The sequence below is a fragment of the Monodelphis domestica genome, chromosome 1 (genome assembly GCF_027887165.1).
Source record: "Monodelphis domestica isolate mMonDom1 chromosome 1, mMonDom1.pri, whole genome shotgun sequence".
Lineage (NCBI taxonomy): Eukaryota > Metazoa > Chordata > Mammalia > Didelphimorphia > Didelphidae > Monodelphis > Monodelphis domestica.
Window position 1 is genome coordinate 555,950,052 of NC_077227.1, and position 18,320 is coordinate 555,968,371.

At 34.1% G+C, this 18,320-nt stretch overlaps 1 protein-coding gene across 2 annotated transcripts in view; it reads right to left on the minus strand.

Moving 5' to 3' along the window:
- Positions 1-1,047: 1,047 nt before the first annotated feature.
- ERICH1 (glutamate rich 1) overlaps positions 1,048-18,320 on the minus strand; it is a 114,514-nt gene continuing 97,241 nt past the window's right edge. For both annotated transcript variants that reach the window (XM_007476215.3, XM_056813394.1), the window contains one exon: positions 1,048-8,019. In XM_007476215.3, the coding sequence (XP_007476277.2) occupies positions 7,931-8,019 (89 nt within the window). In that variant the 3' untranslated portion in view covers positions 1,048-7,930. The remainder of the gene's footprint in view (positions 8,020-18,320) is intronic.

Genomic DNA, 18,320 nt, shown 5'->3' on the forward strand with positions numbered 1-18,320 from the left:
TATTATATTTTTTAGAGGTTTATTAAAGGTTAAAGATTAAAGAATATACAGAGGAAGAAAAAACATGTGCCTAGGCCAGAGGCCTAGGCCAGAAAACCTCACATCACAGAAGAGATGCATCTGCTCCAAAACGGAAGTCCAAAAGAGAGCCAAGAGAGAGACCTCAAAAGCCTTTGAATCAGCTTAAATACCTTCTCGATCTCGGCCCAGGTGAGATTACAAGACATTCTGGGGAAGTGGAGCAAAGGCTTGTGGGGATTGTAGTCCTGTATTCGAGTCTATTTTTTACATATGCTAGGTAATGGGAACAAAAATACACAAACAGCTTCTGCCCTCTTGGAGCTTGCTTTATATAGGTGTAGTCCATTCTATCAGTCAATAAGTTTATTTTTTATGAATTGCCATTTATTTTTAATTTTTAAATATATAATATATAGCAATTATAATACATATTATTTATTACAAATGTGTAATAGATGATGATAAATACATTTATCCAAGAGAAACAAATTCTTACATCAGTTATGTCCAAAATCTGTCTTTTTTCCTGTCCTTCCCAACCCTCCCCCCCTTTCCAAGAAAGGAGGTAACATAATATAGGTTATACATATATTTTCACATATTGCATATTTCCATGTTTGTCATGTTGTGAAATGAGACACATATTACACTAGGGAAAAATTCGTAGAAGAAATAAAGTGAAGAATGGTATGTTTCAATTGCATTCGGACTCCATCTCTTCCTTCTAGGCAGTAGATATCTTTTTCCATCATGAATCACTTGGAGTTCTCCTTGATGGTAATAGTAAAGTCACTCATAGTTGTTCATCATACATTATTGTTGTTACTGTGTACAATGTTCTCCAGGTTCTGCTCGCTTCACTTTGCATCACTACATATAAATCTTTCCAGGGTTTTTTGTTATCATCTTGTTTGCCATTTATAGCACAATAGAGTAAAAACATATACATTGTTCATCCATTCTTGGTTTTCAGTTCTTTGTCACCATAAAAACGGCTGCTAGAAATATTTGAGAACATATAGATTCTTTTCTTTTTTGCTTGATCACTTTAGGAAATAAACCCATATTACTACTGGGTCAAAATATTCTGGGTCAAAAGGTATAGACAGCTTTATAACTCTTTGAGTAAAATTCCAGATTGATCGTCAAAATGGTTATGCCAGTTCATAGTTCTATTTTTCCACATCTCCTCCAATGTCATTTTGCCCTTTTATCATTTTCATCAATCATTTATAGGTATGATATCTCAAAATTGTTTTGATTCACATTTCTTTAATCAATAATTTAGAACATTTATTTCATATGGTTATATATAGCTTTGATTTCTTCATCCAAAAACTGTCTTGCCATATCTTTTTGACCATGTATCAATTGGGGAATGGATCATATTCTTTTATATTCAAGAAAGTTCTCTAGGTATTTTAGATATTAGACCTCTATCCAAGGAATTGTTTATTAAATTTTCTCCCCAACTTAACCAATTTCCTTCTAATCTTGGGTATGTTAGTTTTATTTGAACAAAAAACTTTAAATTTAGTATATTCAAAATTGCCATTTTACATGTCACAATGGTTTCTATTTCTTGTTTATTCATAAATTCTTCTATCCATAAATCTGATGGGTAATATGTTCTCTGTTCTTCAAATTTGCTTATTTTATTTCACTTTATACCTAGGTTATGTATCCATTTTGAGCTTTATCTTCATAAATGGTGTAAGATATTGGTCTATAACTAGTTTCTGCCAAACTGCTTTCCAGTTTTTCCAATAAGTTTTTGCTAGGTAGTAAATTCTTATTCCAAAAACTTGGATCTTTGTCTTTGTCAAACACAAGATTACTATAATCTTTTATGATTGTTTAGTGTATGTCTATTCTGTTCTGCTAAATTCCTTTTGTATTTCTTAGCCAATATCAGAAAGTTTTGAAAGTTTCTGCTTTATAATATAGTTTGAAATCTGGTACTGCTAGACTTCCTTCCTCTTCCCCCCAATTTCCTTTGACATTCTTGATCTTTTGTTTTTTCAAATAAATTTTCTTATTTTTTCTAATTCAACAAAAAAATTTTTTTGGCAATTTAATTAGTATAGTATAAGCCAAGTGGGTAAGTTTAGGTGGGATTATCATTTTAATTATATTGGCTCTGTCCATCCAAGAACAATTAATACTCCAATTATTTGTTTGACTTTATTTGTATAAAAAGTATTTTATAATTATGTTCATAGAGTTTCTGGATTTTGAGGGGGGAGATATGCTCCTAGATATTTTATCTGTGGTTAATTTAAATGAGTTACCTCTTACTATCTCTTTTTGCAGGATATTGATATTGAATATATAGAAATGCTAATGATTAATGTGAGTTTAATCCTAGTATTTTTCTAAAATTAATAGTCAATTTTTAAATTGAATTTCTAGGATTTTCTATATATCATCATATCATCTGCAAAAAGAGAGGTTTCATTTTTAACCTCTTTGCCCATTCAGATACCTCTTCTTTTATTGTTATTGTTAGCATTTTGTTTTCTTAAAAAACAAAAAAACAAAAACCCTTCACCTTCCATCTTAGAAACAATATTGAGTATTGGTTCCAAGGAGAGCAGCAGAGTCTAGGCAATGTGGGTAAGTGACTTGCCCAGAATCATACATCTAGCAGGATACAAAATAAACCCGCATAAGTCATCAGCATTTCTATATATCTCCAACCCATCTCAGCAGCAAGAATTAGAAAGAAAAATTCCATTTAAAATCACCTGAGACAATATAAAATACTTAGGAATCTACCTCCCGAGACAAACACAGGAACTATATGAACACAACTGGAAAACACTCTCCACACAATTAAAACTAGATCTAAACAACTGGACAAAACATTGATAGCTCATGGGTAGGACGAGCTAACATAATAAAAATGACAATCCTGCCCAAATTAATTTACTTATTCAGTGCCATACCCATTGAACTACCAAAAAATTTTTTTTACTGAATTAGAAAAAACCATTACAAAGTTCATTTGGAAGAATAAAGGATCAAAGATATCCAGGGAAATTATTAAAAAAAATACAAAGGAAGGAGGCCTTGCAATCCCAGATCTCAAACTGTATTATAAAGCAGCAGTCATCAAAACAATTTGGTACTGGCTAAGAGAAAGGAGGATCAGTGGAATAGACTTGGGGTAAGTGACTTCAGCAAGACAGTCTATGACAAACCCAAAGATCCCAGCTTTTGGGACAAAAATCCACTATTTAATAAAAACTGCTGGGAAAATTGGAAGACAGTGTGGGAGAGATTAGGTTTGGATCAACACCTCACACCCTACACCAAGATAAACTCAGAATGGGTGAATGACCTGAATATAAAGAAGGAAACTATAAGCAAAGTAGGTGAATAGTATACTTGTCAGATTTTTGGGAAAGGAAAGACTTTTAAACCAAGCAAGAGCTAGAAAAAAATCACAAAATGTAAAATAAATAATTTTGATTACATCAAATTAAAAAAGTTTTGTACAAACAAAACGATTGCATCCAAAATTAGAAGGGAAGCGGCAAATTGGTAAACAATCTTCATTACAAAAACCTCTGACAAAGGTCTAATTACTCAAATTTACAAAGAGCTAAATCAATTGTACAAAAAATCAAGCCATTCTCCAATTGATAAGTGGGCAAGGGACATGGATAGGCAGTTCTCAGCCAAAGAAATCAAAACTATTAATAAGCACATGAAAAAGTGCTCTACATCTCTTATAATCAGAGAGATGCAAATCAAAGCAACTCTGAGGTATCACCTCACACCTAGCAGATTGGCTAACATGACAGCTATGGAAAGTAATGAATGCTGGAGGGGATGTGACAAAGTAGGGACATTAATTCATTGCTGGTGGAGTTGTGAATTGATCCAACCATTCTGGAGGGCAATTTGGAACTATGCCCAAAGGGCGATAAAAGAATGTCTGCCCTTTGATCCAGCCATAGCACTGCTGGGTTTGTACCCCAAAGAGATAATAAGGAAAAAGACCTGTACAAGAATATTCATAGCTGCGCTCTTTGTAGTGGCCAAAAATTGGAAAACGAGGGGATGCCCATCAATTTTGGAATGGCTGAACAAAATGTGGTATATGTTGGTGATGGAATACTATTGTGCTAAAAGGAATAATAAAGTGGAGGAATTCCATGGAGACTGGAACAACCTCCAAGAAGTGATGCAGAGTGAGAGGAGCAGAACCAAGAGAACAATGTACACAGAGACTGATACACTGTGGTACAATTGAATGTAATGGACTCTTCCATTAGTGATAATGCATTGATCTGAACAACCCGGAGGGTTTTTTTAACTCTACATCTTATAGGGAAGGCTTCTAATTTCTCCACATTATAGATGTTTGCTGATGATTTTAAATATATACTTATTAATCGAAGGAAAAAACCAATTATAATTATGCTTTCAATGTTTTTTTTTTAAACCCTTACCTTCCATCTTTGAATCAATACTATGTATTGGTTCCAAGGCAGAAGAGTGGTAAGGGCTAGGCAATGGGGGTCAAGTGACTTGCCCAGGGTCACACAGCTGGGAAGTGTCTGAGGACAGATTTGAACCTAGGACCTCCAGTCTCTAGACCTGGCTCTCAATCCACTGAGCTACCCAGCTACCCCCCTTTCAATGTTTTGGATAGGAATGGGTGGTATATTTTGTGAAAACCTTTTTCTGCATCTATTGATTTTGTTACTTTTATCAAGTTTTTTTAAAAAAATTATATTATATTTGTTACTTTTTTGTTGATATATTCAATTATGTTAATAGTTTTCCTTATATTAAACCAGCTCTACCTATCCGGTATAAATCCTGTTTGGTCATAATATATAACCTTTTGTGTATGTATAATATACAGCAATAACTATTGTTGTAGTCACTAATATTTTAATTTTTGCAAATCTATTCATTAATGAAATTGGCTTATAATTTTCTTTCTTTGTTTTTGTTCTTCCTAGTTTAGATATAAGCACCATATTTGTTTCATAAAAGGATTTTGGCAAGATTCCTCTGCCAATTGTTCTAAATAATTTAATATTAGAATTAGGTAATCTTTAAATATTTGGTAAAATTCACTTGTGAATCCATCTGTTCGTGATGTTTTTTTCCTTAGCATGTTCTTTTATATTTTATAGCCTCTTTAATTTCTTTTTTTTAAATAAAAAGATTTATTTAAATATTCTATTTTCTCCTGTTAGTCTAGGCAATTTATATTTTTGTAAGTATTCATCCATTTCACTTAAAATTAAATGTGTTGGCATATAATTGAATAAAATAACTTCTGATAGTTGTTTTGATTTAATTTATTAAGCACTATGCAAGAGATATTGTGATGTTGGGGATACAAATAAGAAAAACAACAACCTACTGCCCCAAAGGAGCTTAAGTTCTAATGGAAGTATACTGTAGTGAGAAGCACACTAGACTTGGAATCAAAAAGATATTTATTCAAGTTCTGCTCTTTCATTAGCTGTGAGAACTTAGGTAAATTACAACCTGCTCAATTCTCTTTTAAAATCGTCTATAAAATTAGTAAAATATACTAGTGAGGGGGCACGGTTGTCCTGAGCAAGGCATTTTATAGCCTTTATTGAAACTGGATTATTTTTATTAAAACATTTTTTTTAACCTTTACCTTCAGCTATTGAATCAATACTGTGTATTGGTTCCAAGAGTGTTAAGGGCTAGGCAATGCGGTTAAGTGACTTGTTCAGGGTCATACAGCTGAGAAGTATCTGAAGCCAGATTTGAGCCCAGGACCCCTCTCTGTCTCTAGGCCTGTTTCTCTATCCACTGAGTGACCCAGCTGCTCCTTGAATTATTATTAGACTAGAGAAAAATGACTAGCAAGTGGATATGTTAGGGGTTTAGAGACAGACTAAAGCTTTGAAATTGAGCCAAATTCCCAGATTTTACAGAGGAAGGAACCCAAGGCCCCAAGAATTTATGTCATCATGTGGTGAGAAAGAATTTGATTTCACAAACTTTGACTCCAAATCCAGCCTCATTTCCTATTGCTGTGGCTGCTTGTCAAATCAGATTTTCTTTCTTTTGCAGCCTGCTTCAGATGTAGCAGTAGCGGAAAGGAGGCAAAGATTGGAGGAGATGGGGTCACCAATAACATTGGATGGTTCTGGGTCATGGGGCTGGTCAGCCAGCTACAAGATATGGCGGCTGTTATGAGGGCAGTGAGCCCGAGGGGCAAAACAACTAAAACGGTGTGAGGCGGAGGGCTCCGGGCGCCAAGGCAGTGGCAGGAGGAAATGAGTGGACTGCTAACAGAGAAAAGGGAAGGGCCTTTGAAGGAGCCCCTGGAGTTGGGGGGTGGGTGTGCGGTGGCTCCTGTCTTCAGAGAGGGAAGGGTCACCAAAGAGATGCTATTTTCATGGCCTTTCTCACCATATTGATCTTTTTAGTAAATCAGAGCTTTCTTTGTAGGAGGTTTTTGCTTGCACAGGTCACAGGGCGGGCGAGTGAGAAGACTAAGTTAAATCATCCCCCATGCCTTTTCCATGTGACAATCTAGTCCCAGGCCCCCACCCCACCCTCTCTGTAGGTGGTCATGTGACTGAGGTTATTAGCACAGGCAGGTAAGTCATGCCAAGTGGATGGAAAGTTAGGGACAACGTGAGATAAATGAAAAGGAAAGAGTCACGGAGAAAGAGGGAATGGCTAGGGAGCGGACTGCCAGCTGTCTGAATCTGCCCAGAACAGCCACTCACTTGGCACTTCTGAGGGCGCTTGGGTTTTTTTGATTCTGATTACAAAACTAGCAGCCCACGGCCTCCCCTTCCGGCTCCCAGTTCCTGAGGTCAGTCAGTATTTCTTAATTCTTCATCCTAGTGGATAAACATAAGAAAAAAGCATTTTCAGGAAAAGAACTGAAGCAAAGAAAAAAATCGAAATGGAAATGGGGATTGCACATGGGAGAGCTATTACTGGGAGAGAGATATATACGTTTATTTCTATTTTGTAATGGTTTCTGTATAGTTCCTTGCAGACAGACCTGAGATATACTATGGATAGCTCTTTCCCTAAAGTCAGAAGGCTCTGGCCAGCCTTGGGGAAATCCCTTCTTCAAAAGCTGAACTAGATTCAAGTTCAGGTTTCCTCTGTCTGGAAAATTCTGGGATTGTGGATCACGTGACCCCCAAACAATGAGATGGTTAGAATCACAGGCTGAGCCTGAAGGCAAACTTAGAAGTCATCTAGTCCAACCTCCTTATTTTATAAATTAAAGTTTCTATCTGGTATTTAAAAAAACAAAGTACAAGGATAGGTAGTAAGGGGCAGGGTCAAGATTTTAATCTATATCATATTTGATTCAAATCTTAATCTGAATCCATATCTCTAGTGCCTTTTCCAACATGCCAAAGCAAATGCACTTAAAATCTACAGACCTACTCACTCCCCTACCTCTGTCCCCCCCAAAAGTTCAACAGAAACCTGGCATTAAACATTCTCGAAAATTAGGGATAATAGTTTTTTTTTAAATAGTTTAAAATTCAGTGTGATCTGTATATTAAAAAATTTATTATGGCTTCAAAACAATAGCTGATTTGATTCTGCAAGGTACATTTTTGTGGTTTTTTTTTTAAGGCAAAACAAATCTTAATGTTAATTTAAAACCTATACACTGAAAAAATAAATGTACAAATAACATTTCAATTTGAATCTCCTGATTTTAACATTCAAAATGTTAATTAACACTTAGTGTTTATTTTACTCAAGCATATAAACAGATAAATCTTATCGATTTACAATATTTGATTTATACTGTAAAAATATGGAACTTCTTTCCTTTTAAAATCACTCCTGAGAATTGCAGCATTTAGAATTCTCAGGCATTTCACATTTCTTCTTTCAGGCTTTTTCTTGTTATTAAATTTTAACTGTTTGCAGATGGGCATCTGGACCTTATAGGAAGGATGTCTGTAATCCAGTAATGAAAAAGAGTTGCAATTTCTTTTGCATGGTCTGAAAAGTAAAAAAAAACAACAACTATGCATTATAAATTATAATTCTGTTGCTTTGTCATACATGAACCCTTGAAAACCAAGTAAACTGTGAAGAATTTGTCACAATGTAAATCTGGCATTCAGGAATAGCAATAAATTATAGTAACATCTCATTTAACTTACACATAAATATAATAAATTTGATTTAGAGATGATAAAAATTATGACTATATATTATTTTAGATTTCAACCTTGTAGATTCAGAGTTCTTTTAAAAAAAGAATCTTGGAAACTATATAGTAAGCAAAATAATGTTTGGTTTTATCCCTATATAGGTGTTCATCAGGACCTCAAAATTAATCACTAGATAGTCAACTCTTCAGTGTGGAGCCTTCTGAATTTTGCTTGACTGAGCTTCAAAACAGATACTGAAACATAGTCAATAATCAGAGCCTTTCTAGTTTTGTGGAAACCTTTGGGAAGTCAGGCTTGCTTGGCAATAGGGTTTTTTTTTTTTTTAGGCAAGCTGAGAGCAATTAATAGCTCTTATTGCGTGCCAGGCACTTGTGCTAAGTGGATACAAATACAAGTTGAAAAACAGTTTCTGCCCTTAAGGAGCTTACATTCTTTTTAAGAAATAGCCTTTATTGATTTTTTGTTAATTTCTTATATTTCTATAAATATCCCAAATATCTTTCCTCTCCCTCCTAGAGAGCTATCTTATATGAAAAATAGTATTTTTAGTGAGGAAAAAAAATCAGCACAGGTAGCCAATACACTGAAAAAGTTTGAAAATGTTGTGCAGTGTGTAATACCTATGTACCTCCTAAATCCATGAAAGGATGAGTTGGGGGTATCTTCTCATATAGCTTCAGTTGAGTCCCATTTGATCTTTATAATTTAAGTGTATGTTTTTTTCTTGTCTCTGCTTATTTTACTCTGCATCAGATTATCACATTCATTATTTCTTACAGCTTGATAATATTTCATTATATTAATGTATCATAATTTGTTTATCCATTCCCTAATTGATGGGCAGCTAAGTGGTGCAGTGGATAGTATGCAGGCCTGGAGTTAGGAAGACTCATCTAGTCTCATACACTATGTGGCCTTAGGAAAGACCTTTAACCTGGTCTGCTTCAGTTTCCTCATTTGTAGAATGCAATGGAGAAGAAAATGGCAAACCATTCTAGTATCTTTTCCAAAAAAAACCCCAGGTGGGGCCATGAGAAGTTAGACATGTCTGAAAAAAACAAATGATGAGCATCTATTTTGTCTCCAATTCTTTTTGTTAGCAAACACAAAAAATGCTGTTATAAATATTTTTAGAACTATTCTGGAGCATATGATGACTTTCTTCTTATTGAAGTTTCCTTAGAGTTTAAGCCCAGTTATGGAATCTCTGGGTCAGAGGGTACAGACATTTTTGTCCCTTTATTTGCATAATTCTAAGTTGTTTTTCAAAAAGACTGTATCATTTCACAGATCCACCAATAATGTATTAATAATGTGCCTCTCTTTTCACATCCCTTCCAAACTGACTGTCACTTATTGATGACATAAAACATAATTAAAAAATACATATTTATTAATGAATGCTTTATTTCTATTTTTTAAAATTAGATTAACTAATAATGGATTTAATTTGTTTTTTCAAAATACCAACTCCTATTCTTATTTACTAGTTCAATAGTTTTTTTTTTTTACTTTCAATTTTATTAATTTCTTCTTTGATTTTTAGTTTTTCCAATTTGGTCTTTATCTGAAGATTTAAAATTTGTTCTTTTTCCAGTTTTTTTTTTAGTTGCATGCCCAATTTGTTAATCTCCTCTTTTTCTTTTTTGTTAATTTAGGCACTCAGGGATATAAATTTTCCCCAGAGTACTGCTTTTTTATGTATCCCATAAATTTTGATATGTTGTTTCCTCATTGCCATTCTCTTCAATGAAATCAGTAATTGTTTCTATAATTTGTTCTTTCACCCACCAGTTTTGGAGAATAAGATTAATTTCCAATTAATTTTTAATTTATCTCTCCATGCATCTCAATTATAATTTTCATCATTTTATGATCTGAAAATTACATTTATTATTTCTGCTTTTCTGCATTTGTTTACAATGCTTTTATGCCCTACTATATGGTCAATCTTTGTAAATGTATCATGTGCTGCTGAAAAGAAGGTATATTCCTTTTTATTCCTATTCACTTTTCTCCATAAATCTATTAACTCAAATTTTTCTAAAATTTCACTCACTTCCCTTACTTCTTTCTTATTTATTTTTAGCTTTGATTTATCTAGTTCTGACAGGGGAAAGTTGAGGTCCCCCACTAGTATAGTTTTACTATCTATTTCCTCTTTAAGCATCTTTAGTTTCTCCTTTAAAAATCTGGACGCTATACCATTTGGTGCATATATGTTGAGTATTGATATTCCTTCATTGTTTATAGTACCTTTTAACAAGATGTATTTTCCTTCCTTATTTCTTTTAATCACATCTATTTTTGCTTTATCTTTGTCTGAGATCATGATCACTACTACAGCTTTTTTTACTTTAGATGATGCATAAGAAATTCTGCTTCAGCCTTTTATCATTATTCTGTGTGTGTCACCTTGCCTCAAATGTGTTTCTTGTAAACAGCATATAGTAGGATTCTGGTTTTTAAATCTCTCTGCTATCTGCTTCTGTTTTATGGGCGAGTTCATCCCATTCATATTCACAGTTATGATTACTGTGTATTGACCATCTTATTTTCCCCTTTTGATCCTACTCTATTCCCTTTCACTCAGTTCCTCCTCACCAGTGCTTTGCTTTTAATCACTACCCCAACTTCTCCCTCCCTCCTATTATTCCTCCCCCCTTCTCTTGTCTTATTCCCCTTCTACTTCTCTGTAGAGTAACACAGAATTCTATACTCCAGTGAGTATGGTTGTTATTCCCTCTCTAAGCCAATGAGAGTAAAGTTTAAGCATTGGCCATCATCACCCTCATTCTCCCCTCCCCTGTAATAATTTTTCATGCCTCTTTATGCTATATAATTTACCCCATTCCATCTCTCCCTTTCCTTTTCTCTCAGTGCAATCCTCTTTTATACTCCTTGATTTTTTTTTTTTGTAATTCATATCATAATTAGCTTACTTTCCCACTCTCTTAGTATACTCCTCCTATCTGTTCTACTACTAAGAATAATGTTTAAGAACTAGATATCCTCTTTCCATGTAGGAATACATACAGTTTGACCTTATTGAGTCCCTTAAATTTTCTCATGCTTATTTATCTTTTTAGGCTTCTCTTGGGTCTCATGTTCCTGAGGAATGCTTGAACATATTCTATCTTATTGAATGACCACTTTCCCCCTAAACGCATATACTCGGTTTTACTGGATAGGTGACTCTGGGTTGTAAACCTAGATCTTTTACCTTCCTGAATATCATATTCCATGCCTTCCAATCAGTCTCCTGCTGGCTGTGCTCTCCTCTCACCCCAGTGCCCCAGATATTCTCTGACTACCTTTTAGGTTTCTTTCTTTTTGAAAGTTGTTTCACTATGTCTACTTGTTGGTTCTTTCACTCCTGTCTTCATTTTGTGGTGTTATTTTAAGATTGATTGGAAAGGATTCTCATAGTAGTTTCAAGCTGCCCTGATTCTACCCTGCCATCTTGGCTCCACCCACAGGAACTCCCACAATGTGGGAGTTCCTTAGATCAATGATGCCACAAGTTTGGTCCTTATCGCCACCATTTCTTATTAAAATACTTTTGTAGATGTTAATTGCTTTTATGTTCTTTGACTCATTCATTATTTATTTATTTTTAAAACCTTAGCTTGTTTTAAAATTGATACTAAGTATCAGTTTCAAGGCAGAAGAATGGTAAAGATTAGGAAATTGGAATTAAATGTCTTGCCCAGGGTCACACAACTAGAAGTGTTTGAGGCCAAATTTGAACTAAGGGCCTCCTTCCTCCAGGTCTGGAACTGTATCCACTAAACCACCTAGATGCCCTTACCCATTCATTATTTAGGATATTGTTATTTATTTTCCATTCAGGCTTATTTCTTTTGCTCCTGGTGCCTTTATTGATGGCCATTTTTATTGGGATATGGTTTGTAAGAGGATGTGTTTATTATTTCTGTTTTTTTTTCACATTTATGACTTCTTTGTGCTCTAGAATTTGATCAATTTTTGGGAATGATCCCTCTGATGCTAATAAAAATGTATATTCTATAATATTCTCATATAGAAATTGCCAAAAATATGACAGTAAAGTGGTAAATGTTGGAGGAAATGTGGCAAAATTGGGACACTAATGCATTGCTGATAGAGTTGTGAACTGATCCAATCATTCTGGAGGGCAATTTGGAATTATGCCCTAAGGGCTATAAAACAATGCATATCTTTGATCTGGTAATACCACTCCTTGGTCTGTATCCCAAAGAGATTTTTTTTTAAATGGGAAAGGATCTGTTTGTACAAAAATATTTATAGTTGTGCTTTTTGTGGTGGCAAAGAATTGGAAACTAAGATGATATCCCTTAGTTGGGGAATGGCTGAACAAATTGTGGTATAAAATAGTGATGGAATACTATGCTCTAAGGAATGATGAAAAGCATGATTTTGGAAAGATTTGGAAAGACCTACATGAACTGATGCACAATGAAATAAATAGAACCAGGAACACATTATACAGGGTATCCAAAACATTGTGGGGCAATCATATGTAATAGACTTGGCTACTCTCAGCAATACAATGATACAAGACAATTCTGAGGGATTTGTGACAAAGAATGCTATCTGCATCTACAGAAAGATGTTGGGGAATGCAGATCAAAGCTCACTATTTTTCATTTTAGTTTTCATATGTGTAATCTCTTAAAATGAACAATATGGAAATATATTTTGATACAAGAATAATCTATATCCAATTGCTTACCATCTCAGGGGAGGGGAGGGAAAAGAGAGAGGGAGACAATTTGGATCTTATAACTTCAGAAAACTTATGTAGAAAATTGTTATTACAAGTAATTCTAAAATAAAATATCTTTAAAAAGAAATTGGCCAAAGTATCTCAATTCTAATTTTCCCAACACTCTTTTTGAATCTACATTTTAACTTGTTCATCTTTTTCTTAGGTTTACTTATTCTGACAGAAGAATATTAAAGCATCATTTTGTAATTTGTCTAGTGTTTCTTTTAGGAACTTGGATACTATACTATTAAAAATGCATACAAAACATATAAAAATAAATTTTTTTTTCTTTGGTGCCTTTATGCATAATACAATTTTCCTGTTTACTTCTCCTGACATGATAAATTTTGGTTTTGCCTTACTGAAATCACAATTGCAATTCTTGCCTTTTTGGGAAAGTGAACATAAGCATAATACAGTAGGGCCCTCCATATTTAGATACATTTAATACCTACTATGGATGGTTGATACCATGGATATAAGTTAACTCCTGCTGATCCCCATATAAATGTGCTTTATCTTCCTGTTTCTGCCTTTCAAGGCACTCCATGGCCTTCTCTTCCCCAACTCCCCAAATCTTCAAAAAACAACAAAATAAAACAAAACCAAAAATAAAGCAGAAGAGAATGCTGCTGTGAGGCAGACCACTGCCACAAGTAGACTATTGGCCCTTTGTGGGCAGACCTCTAGCACTTTGGGTTGACACAAACAGCAAAAAGTAGAAGTGAAGCCATGGTTAAGGAGGCCTTACTGTGCATTTTATTCCAACTTCAAATTTTCAATTTGTAGGGGCTGGCCTTGGAGTCTGAACACCTTTGTTGAAATCCTATCTCTCAGGTATACTGCCTGTGTAACTCTGGGCAAGTCATTTAACTTTTTTGTCCCCCAGAAAACTCTATAAAATGATCATTAGTAGTTGATTTGTGTCACTGGGTTCTTTTAATTACTGCAAATTCTCTTTTCTAAACATGCTTGAACCCCAAAAATGTATCTTTACCTTTTATTTTATTAGCTTTTGAAATATATCTCACTGATGACTTTTATCCTTATATAACAGCCATTTATTGAGGAAAAACCTATCTCCATTCCAGATTAGAACTCCACTCCCCTTTTGCCAAAGAAAAGTAATTAAATACAAATGCCTGATTACAGTGACTGTATCTTCCCAAACAGGCCCCTGTATCTCAGTAAGAAGGTATGTTTTATTATCTGTATCTTTATTAGTTTTAAAATTACTCAGAGTCCAGCTTTAGTGATCTTTTCATCTACATGGTAGTCAGTGTATTTGATTGGTTCTGATCATTTAAATTTGTAAGTTTTTGAAAAAATGCTACTTTTTCTGAATTTTATATACTTGTAATTTTTAACTGAATATTGATATGCCATTATAATGAGATTCCATAGTTTGTTGGTTTTTTTTAGCTATTGGTATTCCTGAACTGATGGGCATAATCTTTTGTTTCCAATTTTTTGCAACAACAAAGTATAGTTATGAATATTTCAAACTACTTTATAATTTGTGCTGGGATCCATCAGGCCACGATGTCTTGACAAAGTCACTTGTGGTAGCTAAGGAGGCCACAGAGTGGCCTTTGGCAAGATATGATTGCCCACTCAGTCCCCCTTGCATGACCTCTTTCATTAATATCCGTTATCTATGGAATTGACATGATTACTGTTCCTCCCAGTCTCAGAAGGAATAATGCAAGATCAAAATACCTGTCCCCTAATTCTCCAAAACATCACCAAAAGATTAGACCCTCAAACCCAAGCCCAAAAGACTACCATGGGTTAACTTTTACTTAGGAACATAATTCCCAGTAAAACTGTAGCAACAAGCCAAGCTCAGAACTTTCCCACTCACAGAAACTTATTCTCATCAAGTCAGCATACAAATCAATCATAAAGACCCATACAAAATGTACAGGTACACCAAACTTTATGCCTCAGTGACTTGATTCTTCCCCTTAAGAAACTCCCTATTAAACCCTGAAAAATGATCATTCTAATATTAAATCTGAATTGTGTTCTTAGTACCTCTCAACCTCAATGATATGATTGTTGAATTGTCTTTAAGAACTTCTGATTATTTCTTTTTATTAAAAGTACTAAGTAAATTTTCTTGATTGTTTGTAAGCTCAAGCTCCTCACAGGGTGATGAGAAAATTAAGCCATCTGTGACAAAATCATTTATCTTGTGTGAAACCTTTATTCTGTCAAGATTCTATAATCACAATACAAGAATATAGAATGTTAATCAAGTGATTTATTAAAAGTTAATGTATCACTTTTCCAAATATTTCTATTTAGACATGTGTGTTATTTAATGTATATGCATGCCAAAAAATGGGTATAAAAATAAACACCAGGCCTGGGGATGGTAGAGCAGCTATCAGGTGCAAAGCATGCCTATAAAATATACAGCTGTCTTCCATTTGCTATATTCTAGACTGATCGTTCGCCACCTATCGGAAACCCCTGGAGTTGCAAGTGAGTCTCGACCTTGCCTGTGGCAAATTTGTACTAAATATTTTATATTAAGCTTTTTGGTATTCTTTATAATTTGTAATAAGTATTTTGTATGCAGCATATTATTGCACTGGCTTTCTTATTCTATATTCTATTTTCTTTCATTTTACTGATGAGTTCAATCCACTTATATTTAAAGTTAAGCTTATATTTTGTTCAATTTATTTTTATTATTTTTCCTCCTATTTTGAATCTGTACTTAGACCCTAAAGTTTATTTTTGATTATACTAGTCTGATCTATCTCCTCCTATAGTCTCTTTTATAGTCCCTTCTATTTTCCTGATCTTATTCTCTGAGTTTATTTTTTATTATATTTTCTCACTCCTTTTGGAAACTATAAAAAGGACAGAATGCTACTTCTTCCACTTCTTCCTCTCTAATTTGTATAATATTTCATTTGTAGAGTCTTTAAATCACACACACACACACACACACACACACACACACACACACACATCCCTTTCCATACTATTTCTCCTTCAATTATACCATAGAACCAATTCTCTCATTCATGCTTATATTTTAATATGTTCCTTCTAAATTCCATGCTCATAATTAAAGGTGGGGTATTTGGAAAAGAATGAGGAGACTTAGATACCTTCTCAATCCAGGAACTTTTCTAGAAATCTTCTTCCTTTACTTCTAATAGCTGGGATATTTTCTTTCATGTGTTTCATTTGTTGTCTTTTAACTAATTTTGGGTTGCTGACTGGGGGGAAAGTTTATATCCCACATCTCATTTGTTCTTTCTTCTAGAGACTGTAGTTCTATATAGAACTGTGATCTGCCCTACACTGCTGATAATTTCTTTACTCTTTGGCAGCTTGCTCTCTGAATTACTGGGACAGAACAAAGGTGATATGGGAAGACAGGGAAGCAATCTAGCTGAATCACTGCTAAGGAGAGACAACAAAAGGCTGCAACTGATAGACTGATACCATTTAACTATGCAGAGTTCAGTGTGGAATTTAAAACATGGGCTTAATATATGTAGGTAACTAGTAGGTAATGATGGGTAAAATGATGTGATCTACAATATGGTCTTGTTATTATTATTTTTTCTTCTAGAGGATTTACCTTGAAGGGAATTGTATCTTTTTTCCTCTTCTTGCTGTTATGTTCATTATTTTATTTGTCACATTTCTTAAGGTTTTAAGGAGGTCATAGTGAGGGCAATTGATACAATATTTCAACCACCTTGCTCTAAGTCTTCCTTGTAGCCTTTAACCAGGCATGAGCTCTCAGAGTTTATGCTCTGCTAGAAGAGATCTCTATCCCGAGAAGAGTGGAATGGGACTTTAATAGGAGATGTTTATATTTAATTAATTTTTTTTAACAATTGTATTTCAAAAGAATTTACATGAAGAATCCTTTAAGTAGTAAGTTTCGATATATATTTTAAAAGGAGAACAACAAAAAAACACTGTTTTGCATACAACCTATCAGGTACATAGCCTTCATTAAAGTTCTTTTCTAATACCTCCCTGTGATGTAGAAATAACCCTAGGTTCCTAAACCATAATACACCATAAGCTCTGGCAGATCCTGCTAAGTTGGAAATACTCCATGTTCAGGATCAGTAGTGGAATGAGGATATAGTTGAAGTGTAAAGAGCTGCATCACCAGAAATTTGGTCACTTATGAAGCCATGACTTTATTTTTAGCCAAAACAACTCATTAAGATGGCCTGCCATAGCACTGGTGAAGGGAAAACCCATAATTCTAAAAATATACATCATTTCCAGTATTGAAGTACAATCATTTGATTGATATGAAGGTTTTAAGAAATCTATCTACTGGGGCAGCTAGGCAGCACAGTGGATAGAGAGCCAGCCCTGGAGTTAGGAGGACCTGGGTTCAAATGTGGTCTCAGATTCTTCCTAGTTTTGTGATCTTGAGCAAGTCACTTAATCCCCATTGCCCAGTTCTTGCAACTTTTCTGTTTTGGAATTCATACTAAGATAGAAGGTAAGGTTTTTTAAATTGATCTATATTTCTGCCTGTTACATAAAATGAGGCACACCTTAGAGGCATTCCTATCTGAGAATTTCAATGGGTGAAGTCAGGTAAGGCATTTTTGTTTCATACCAAATAAAACACTTGGATATAAACAAAGCTCAAAGACCAAGTGTGTGTACATGTATATCTAAAGAAACACATATGTGAGAATATGATTAAAAATGATTCCTTTTCATTATTTTAAAAATATATGATGTTGCTTCTAGACTGTATCCATAACCTTTCTCAACTTATACTCTGAAAAAGATATATGTATCATAAAACTGACTTTTTGTCAGTTTTAAGATTAACCTTTATTACAATTATCCATTTGTAATGTACTTCAAAAAGCAAGACACTCAAAAGACAAAAAATAGACAAGGGATCATGAAAGAGATCATAGATCTAAAGCTGAATGATACCTTAGAAGCCGTCAACCTCCTTATTTTATGGCTGATGAAACTGAAATCTTGGGAGATAAGTGACTTGCCCAACATTCTATAAATAGTTATGTAGCAGCTGTAAGATTTGATCCTAGGTCCAGTGACTACAGAGCCAGTAATCCTTCTATTAGTGTTACTAGTCTAGGTGTGTTTGATATTAATTCTAAAGTATATGTACAAATGACTTTAAATTAAATAGAAAATTTTCCCTTTCTGAATTAGACCAAACCAATGATCTCTCAAATTTATAAATTCATAACACATATTACTTGTACTATTAATTTGATATTCAATTACATAGAAGCTTATGACATTTATCGCATTATTATCATTTATGTCTAGCATTAGTATTTTAAAATTATTTAATTTTTATTTTCAATTCC